An 8,784-nucleotide genomic window follows, 5' to 3' on the forward strand; every position below is an offset into this window, starting at 1 on the left:
GGGCTCCTGCACAGACGTCAGACGGGTGAACAGGTACATATCGTCAAGATTCGCCAACTTGTTACTGCTATATAGGCTTTTCTCCTTTCTAGAACAACGTAAACAGCGACGTGTTGAAAGCGCCTACCCATTTGAGTCTTCCGATCCGACTGAAACCCCTCGGGGGGGAGGTTCGCAGCAGGTAGAAAATGCCTTCATTCAGACTAGCCATACACTTTCCGTGGCGACAAAAGACGAAAGTAGCTTCTCAAAAAGGCAGCTAGACACACCAAGCTAAGAGACAGAAGTGATGGAGTATATCCGATAGAGCCAAGGTTACCTTCCTACCTCTGTACATCCTTGTGGTCTTCTGTGTGGGCTGTTGTCAATCCGACATCCCGCCTAACTAATTTCTTCGGTCGAATCTCTGTCTTTACGTTCGAGCGAAAAAGAAATTGCTGCTTCCTTTAAGATATCCACGTAGGTTCTGTCTAACCCTCACTTCCCTGCTCGTCTTCCCTCATTTTTGGCTCCACGACAACTAGGATTGTGTCCCTTTCCTTAAGGTGGTGATGGTACATAAGGGTAGGTAAGTCGATTGCTTCAGCCGTGAGCCGTATCCGCCCCCAGAGCTTGCTGTAAGAACAACACGTCCTTTGTTGTATCCGGACGAAGGTTTTGCGGGAAGGATCTTCATTTGTGTTTCTACTTCGGGTGTTGTGCAAGGTGTCTCAACCGGTGGTCGCAGAAAGACCACAAAACAAAAGGCCATTCATCTGCACTCACCTTTCAACTACTCACGATAGCCTACGGTGGATCAAGCCACTCCAGTACACCCTTTGTAATGTATGCAAGCCTAGTAGGGATCGCGTTTTTTGTAGAAAGAGGTAAGTGTAGGGCAGTTCTGCTGTTGTGGACCAGGACGAGGGGTGGTTATTAACCGGCGCTTTTTTGGGTCTCTCCTTCGCTTTGATTTTTGTTTTTTCCATTTCGTTTTCAGTTACTTTCTTGATTGGAAGTGTTGCTTTTGCATCGCAAGTTCTCCGGACATTCTAGCAGATATTCCCTTAGGTATCAGAAGATCTGTTTTGCATCGGTCTGTTCCTCTACATGCGACACCTCCGCACTTCCACCTGGTGTTGACAAGTCGAAGGAGGACCCAGAGAAGGTAGTCAAGTGATCTCTGCCCTTGCTCTCTTACCATGGAGGCAGGCGTATGCGCTATGGATGTGTTAACTTAGAGATACTCTCTCTGCATGTGCGCACGTAGTTAGAAGAAGCACAAGGGTCGTGGCTGCGGACAAACAAATCCCGACTACTGAGAAATTACGCCGCTTGCTGGTCGTACGCAGAAGCGCTTCGACCGTTCTTCTAATAACGGTGCTTCGATCCAACCAAAGGATCCGTCACAATCACTGGCTGAGTGATAGTAACTCGCCAGTTCATTCACCCTGCGGGGCAGGAATCAACTTTGAGCTGTTTCTCACCAACTGAGAATTAGACCTGAACTGTACAGGAGACGCCGCTCGAGGTGGGTTTCTCAGTCTGATGAAATGGCTCAGCCCCTTGACACGCGAGAGAGCTTGCACGATGTCGCGTCGGCCCTGCCAACCAAGCGGACACGTATACCAGGGGCGGAAGCTTCTTTTTCTGCGTAGTGTAGCCTACCGCTTCCCCGGGCAACACCTGCGCAGTAACGCATGATTAACAAGTCTGAAAGAGTCACGTGCATATAGATTGAACTCGTATGTGGCAACATAGTAACTCCCTTGAACGGTCCCCCGAGAGTAATCACCCCCTCGCACCCGGTCGCTTTTTTCTATGCCAGAATTTGAACCAGAATGGACCGTCATAGAGCTGCGGAACTTGTGCGGCCCGCCAGTCCTTGAAGCGAACTCGACGGGCCCACTGATCCTGTGAGTGCAGCACCGCTATGCGCCGACGAACTCGGTCCTCGATTTCACACAAACTGAGGAAGACACTGCCATGTTCCGAAGAGGGGTGCGAGGACGTGGAGTTTCTCTGCTCCGGCGTGACAGGCGCCTGGTTCGTCTTCTCCCCTCCTGCACCAGTTCTCCTCGTCAGATCGGCAGAACGGCGGCCCGAGGAAGGCACCTGCCGGTGCTGCAGTTGCTGAGGGCTGTGGCCTGCTTGAGAAGTACCACTTGAACTGTCCTTGACCTGGGCTCGCGGCTCCTGCTGGTGACCGGTCACGAGACTGTCAGCACTCCCAAACCTGCTCTTGGACAGAGCTTGATCTTTTCCCGACGCAGAAGACTTTCCAAAACCTGGAGGAGATGACAAAGAAGTAGATACTGCAGGGCCCCCCTCTGTATTACCTGTCGGCCCTACAGAGTCCGGCTTGGAACCAGCGCGTGAGTGCGCTGGCGAATACGGCTCTCGCCGCCCGCGTCCTTGATGAACGAAGGTGCTGAGGTGGTTACGATGGGGAACCTGGAAGAATGGCGGTGGCGCGCCACCTGGTGATGCGCTGGCCTGGGCCCGGGGCCAGAAAAGAAGTTGCGGCCGATGGCCGCAGGTCGCATCATGACGGGAGATGGCAGGCGGGGTCGAAGTGGAAAAAGGCACAAACCATGGTGGCATCTTGTACGGACGGGGATAGGGTTTCCATTGTGAGCGATGTGAGAGCCGAGTAAGTGAAGGCCCCTCTGCTGCAGATTCGGCGGGCGACTCAACCGCGAAAGCGCAGCTCGAAACTGTGGGAAACGGAGGAGGGGGACAGGCTGTGAGCGGCGGACGGCAGCTGCCGACAGCCGCCCTCCTGTTTCGGGAAAGGTGCTGCGTTAGGCTCATGTGGTTTGGGCCGATGCAGTAGAGCTGTTTAGAGGGTTTCCAGCGGAGCAGGCTCCCGAGGCAAGGAATTGAGGACGCTGAAACGCGGCAAGTGATGTAAACAGGCCTACGCCTCCCCGTGGCCGCTCAGCTCTCAGGCGAGCACGCGGCCGAGTGTAAAGAAAAATTACTCAGAGAATCAAATGATTTCCGCAGAAATAAGAAGGGGCACCGAAATGGCGCACTAAGGAAACCCAACACGTGCTGGCGCCGGGGGACCTTCAAAGACGGTAACGTGCAAGGAGAGGCATCCCGAAGAAAAGAGCACCGAAGGAGGGGTGACAACTTGATCAGCCATTATTGCCAACGGAAAGCATGGGTAGACTCAAACATCGGAAGAGCTAGAAACTCAGACATGGTCAGAGTATGCGTATCTGTTTTGCTGGGCCTAGTCGGTTTTCTATGCAGGACTGCTACCGGGTTTGTTGCATGGACCTGTCGAAAAGTCGAGGATTTTCCGTCGCTGACTGGCCGAAAGTGCAGTGGAGGACGCAGGCGCAGTCGTGAGAATGCTGCACACTTCCGACCAGTTGCTCTGTCACTGCTTGGAGTCCGTAAGTGTATATGGCATCGGCTGTGGGAGACGCAGAAGCACCTTTGATCATATGAGAAGGCTTAGTTGCCCACTCTCGGAAAGTAGGAGGGTTGGCCTCTGCAAAGAGACCGCCAGGGCGATGAAGGCCATCGGGAGCGCAGGTGCATCTGAACGGGCTAACGAGTACAACCACTAGGTTCTATGGGAGGTGTGGGTGAAGCTCACGAAGGGATCCCGGCGTAGCAGAGCGAATGTAAGTAGCAGACATGCGGCACTAGATACGCGGAACCTGGCGGAACTGCAAGGCAGGCTGAAGCGGTCACTGCCATGTTCATTGCGGGTTTAAGTGGTGAGTGAAGTTACTGTACATACACCGCACGGATGACTGCTGTTTCCAGGGGCAACGAGCCATACTCAGACAGGGACAGCATTCCAATCGCTGCCCTACCCGTGCTTGCCTGCTCCCGAGTTTAAGCCCCCAGCCATTGAACCCGGTGCTGGCGAGACTAAACCGTGCTGAGACTGGACACTGGCAGTGCGTCCCCTGATATAAGCCGCGGTTTGCGTATCTGCCGCACGATCCGACAAGCGTGAACTGCGCATTGGTGCTAGGGGAAGGGAGAGGAGGTGTGGGCCATCGTGGCGATACTACGGCGGCCTGACGCGGGGCTGGCTGCCTCCGCAACCAGCCCCGCGTTCCCATACCGGCTTTACTGCGTAGCTGGCATCACCCCTCGAACACCTTTCCCGCTTTGCCGGTCTTTGTATGAATTTATGCTTATCTTTGCTTCCCATTTCTGCATCCCGATTGTTCCTTTGCTGATGTGTGGGTAGCGTTTGACCAAACTTGCAAACTGGCGTGATAGATCTTCCCCAGAGGCTACAGCTTGGGCGGCGGGTTACGCGTGAGCAAGCAGGCGGCCCATGTTTGCTGCTTTCGTAGTGCCGGCCATCAGTAGTACTGGCAATACCTCTCTTCGTTGTAGTAGTACTTCGCGCGGGGGCAACGGTCTTGCGGGATCGGAGCCGGCAAACCTGCTGTAGCTGATGTATTGTTCTCTGGGCAATACTTGCAATTTGCGTTGGTCCTATTAGAGTTTTTTTCGTTTTTTGTGTGTGCATGCCACGCGTTTTCAATAGTGGATGTGGTACAAGTCTGGAAGGGCGCTGCAGCAAGCAACCCGGGCTGCAGCGGCGGCGGGGGATGCACATTGTATACTCTACAGCGGCTGTTTTGTCGGCACTATTTTGCGAATCCGGGCAGCAGTGTACTGTGGTGGCAGCGCCTTTTCTAGAGCCACCAGCGGAGACTTTCTCTCTCGATTGAGAAGCATCGATTTTCTGTCTGGCCTGGTTTTCGTTTTCGTTTTAGTCGCGAGTTTGGTCCGTCCCCCCTGCCTAACGCAGCCAGTTGTGGGCGTCACGAACGGCACGGCAGCGCCTAGGGCCCGTTCTAGACTTCGCCGCTCAATCCTGGGTGATTTTCAGGTCAACCGTCAGTTTCTTTCCGGACGGAGCGTGGTGGAAGGTGTTTTTTTACCTTTTTTTATTGTCCGTACGCATTGCGTATATGCTTCTGTCTGCACTTTCCTCGGAAGCGCAAATGACTCCCGGATAGTATGAGGCGAGACAACTGTCTGCAGGCTGCCGCTGCTGCCGACGTTATCAGCTGTTCCTGCGTATATTTACCATGCAGGCTTCGTACTGCTTCACGTGATTGTCACTTCTTTTTATTGAGACTTGCTCACATTTCTCCAGCACAGAGCACCGCAACTTGTTGAGGTGCTATCGACTTCGTACGATACACGACACACCGCGTTTCGTCCTCCGCATGTGGTTGCTGCCGCATCTCTGTGCATAACGTCACCCGCCACGCCGTCGTTATTGATCTTCCCCCTTGTGGTGTTCTCCGGCGCTTACCCGGCCCTCTGAATCGATTCGGTTATGGTGGTTGGCAGTCTCTGGGCAGTGGTGGAGGCCGTTCAGTTTGCTGATGGGTCAACAGCACAAAAAGACAAGCGTTGTCAAAGGGGTCCGCTTCAGTTTGCAAAAGCATGCTTCCCGAGTGCCGCAGGTCCTTTAAGTGAAATTCTCGGGAGCTTCTCTTTGAGTGGCTCCTGCCTCATTGAACCACACGTCATTGGAGAAGTAAAGAAGCGCTGCGATTTCACCAGCATATGGCTTCTGAAATCCAGACGGAGGTGTGCGCTTTTCTCCGTACTACTGTTAGCTACCATTCCAACGACGGGACACCGTAGCGAGGCCTTCCACCAGCTAGGAGATTATTATGACTATTCTCAGTCTCTGCCAACCGGCTTGTACTGAATGAGGAGGGGGACAGCTGTTTCAGCCTAATCCGGACAATGCAAGTTTCATGATACAGTCTGTCTCAGTGTAACTGGAGGGCCGAAGCACCAAAGGTAGACACGCTGGGGAGAAGTGGTAGCTGCAGCTGTCGTCGGTTCTGTTTCGGTTTGGAGCGCTCTCTTCATTGGTATTCGCAGAAGACTACCGATCAAGCAGCTTCTCTCATCGGGGTAGTCAGTGCTTTCAGCACCAAAGGACGCGTAACTTTTTCCATTAGAAGGCACTCCTGTTTTCCCGGCGTTATGCATCTGGGCGAAATGACACCGTCTTTTCGCCGGGTCAGACAACAGAAAAAGCAACTAGTTTCAGGCTAGGCTTCAAAGCCGGTAATCATCGCAGCGCGACAGAGTTAGGAGGGAGGAGCTGAAGGGAGTGTTTCATGGGTTTGGTCTGATACTCGCGCCACCTGTGTGTTCTGAGGATCTTCCTTGGAACTACTCGGAAGTTTTCGATTTCATCACAGTTTCCCCAGGGGGCTGTGGGGTATTGATTCGTATGACGCTTGAAAGACGTAGCCAGGTCGCCGACTCTTATGGTGTCTTTTTTCTCTCCCGTCCACGATTTCGAGGACGAGATTCTTCAGTGAGTTCCTGAAAGTACGAATTGCTGGGTGGTGACAAGGAGATTGAAAGGAGGACGGGGGTGCCCCTGCCCCGAGGCACAAGGGAAAGGAGACGAAGTCGTGAAGGCTACACAGACACTTCGAGGAGCGGGAGGCACTCGCTTGTTTGGTCAGGGGAAAGCAAATAGTTGTTTTTTGCACGAGTAGCAGCCTCTGTAACGGAACAGAGGTCCCAGGCAACGGAGATGATTTCGGGCAGTAGCTGAGAAGCAGAGAGAGGGAGTACGACTACATCAGAGACAGAAGGCGGACGTCTGACGCCGTAGGGTACCTGAGCTTACATACGACCAGGACGGGGTATGTCATGCTGCGGGACGCAAGACGCGGGACACCAGGCTGGCCCGAAGAAAAGCCGTGACCAAGGAGGCCACGGAGAGAGACATCCTTCTGTCCGTTTGTTTCGGCCCCTTGCGTTGATTTCGCCCCCTTCGCCCCCTGTTAATAACAGTCTGAGTGAGCACCATCACCGGCAGTAGCTCTCTTCCTTGACACCGTCTACGAGGTTATAGCTTTTCGAGATTAGATTCCGTCTATGCGGTTTCATCACACAACCTTTGAGAGGCTAGGGGAATGCCTTTCTTTTTTTCTCACCTTTGTTTACGAGTGCCACACCCACCACGCCGTCTGAAAGCGCTTCGTGCTTGTTTATCTTGTCGCATCAGCTTATCCGCTGTATATGCCCTGTCAGTTATCCGCTCTTATACCGGGGGGCGGTAGCTCCTGTTGGCAAATACATCCGTTGCAGACTCGTCGTTCTTCTCGTGCCGGCCCGTCACAATAGTCTCCTTGTCTACTATCACCTTCTTCCGTGGGTCATTGTTTGTCATCTTACCGTCTTCGCCTTCCCTTGCAAATCTTTTTCTTGTGACTGTTATTCATTTTGTCTTCTAGCGTCTCGCTTAACGGGGTGGGCAGCACAGCCCCCTTCTGGATCACCTGTCGTGCATCCTCGTTCCTTCTTTGGAAGGACCCTGTGTGTGTGGCTTTCTGTGCGTGCACGAGTCACAATAGTCTCCTTGTCTACTATCAACGCGTTCTCGGCAACTGCACCGCCTTTCCTAAACGACCTCGGTCGCATGTCCAGTGTCGCCGAAGGTGACCACATCGGGGTAAAACCAGCTTGAGTATTACCGTTCTTTGTGGGTGGGCTTCATACGTGTTCGACACTGCAAGTATCCGGCCCTCGGCGTATTGCTTTCAGCGCACTGTATCAAGCTAACTAATTCACAGTGCACGCCCGCGCAACTTGCCAGGGTAACTGTCGGAGCAGCACGGGGGTCACGTGGAGGAGGGCAAAAGCCCAGCATGTCTCCAATGTTGCCGCTCTGGTAACCCCCCCTGCGCCCTGCAGCTCTTGGAGCCGCAGAAGTCTCTTCTGTTTAGCGGCCTTCTTTAAGCAAGCCAGAAATCATGGAACAACGTGAAGAGGAGACGCCTTCGTCTTGTTCATCATCGGGAGGGGTTTCGGCCGCTTCTGACGACATTGCAGCCGGACTGACCGGACTTCCTTCCGGAGGTGGCGAAGACCAGCGGATGGTGCTCGTGGGCTCGGCTATGAGAGCTGCAGAGACGCCCCTCTCTCACAGTTCTTCATCCCTTGCGAGCGAGGGAGACCCTGTGTCATCTCTAGTGTCGCAGGCAAAAACAGCAGGAGGGAGGGGAGGCGACGGGGTGAAAACAAGTATGGACAGCGAAATAGTAGGCGAAAACAGAAGCAAGAGAAGTATTGACAATTTAGTAACCCATCTACAGAGTCACCGCGATAGTTTCGCTTCAACCGCTAGTAGGAGCACGCGGGCAAGTAAAAGAGACTCGATTTTTCGGGGGGGCTCCGAGGTAGGATCAGAAGGTGGAGAGCCTCGCTCGATTTTCTCCCGTTCATCTCTTTCTTCACTTGATACCGTTGACCTCCAGGCGCCACCCCACAGCGGTCCCTCTGTCAGCGCCCCTCGTGCTTCGCTCCTAGCTCAAATCGATGAGGACCGTGCTCTTCCGCTTCAACTTTTTCTAGACTCTCAACACACCCTCCCTGATCTGGAACAAGTAAACGAAGAAGAACGAACCGATCATGAGATTGATGCAGCTTCAGAATCAGTCCAAAAAGAAGAGGGGGCCCCTGCCGGCCCTCACGCCGAGCACCAACGCCAAGATGTTGAATCTGGGTGGGCGTATGGAATGCGAACGCCATGTGGTGCCGGAAAAGAGGTGCATGAAGGACAGAGAGAGACAGCTTTCCATGTATCGGTTTGTCCCCCGGTCTCAGTTCCGGCTCTCGTGGGACGCTCGGAAGGAACACATTCAAAGCTCACTGAGAAGGCGTCTCCGCCAAGCCTTGAGCGATTGCAGTTGTCCTCTCATCCACTTCCCACAACGCCGGCCGTCGTCAGTACTGAGCAGTGTGATTCTGGTGTGACAGCGCTGTCACACC

At 53.7% G+C, this 8,784-nt stretch overlaps 2 protein-coding genes across 2 annotated transcripts in view; one reads left to right on the top strand and one right to left on the bottom strand.

Annotated features, from left to right (window-relative positions):
• Positions 1-1,491: 1,491 nt before the first annotated feature.
• On the bottom strand, positions 1,492-3,702 carry CSUI_001029 (uncharacterized protein). Its single transcript, XM_068061235.1, has one exon. It carries the CDS (start codon positions 2,791-2,793, stop codon positions 1,771-1,773), a length of 1,023 nt encoding a protein of 340 aa, XP_067926798.1. The 5' UTR covers positions 2,794-3,702; the 3' UTR covers positions 1,492-1,770.
• Positions 3,703-3,964: 262 nt separating this feature from the next.
• The window catches only part of CSUI_001030 (uncharacterized protein), a gene marked incomplete at its 3' end in the record, with an annotated part of 5,571 nt that continues 751 nt past the window's right edge, over positions 3,965-8,784 (top strand). Inside the window, exon 1 of the mRNA XM_068061236.1 lies at positions 3,965-8,763. Within this exon, the coding sequence (XP_067926799.1) occupies positions 7,767-8,763 (997 nt within the window). The remainder of the gene's footprint in view (positions 8,764-8,784) is intronic.

Source organism: Cystoisospora suis (genome assembly GCF_002600585.1).
Source record: "Cystoisospora suis strain Wien I chromosome Unknown contig_404, whole genome shotgun sequence".
Taxonomy (NCBI): Eukaryota; Apicomplexa; class Conoidasida; order Eucoccidiorida; family Sarcocystidae; genus Cystoisospora; species Cystoisospora suis.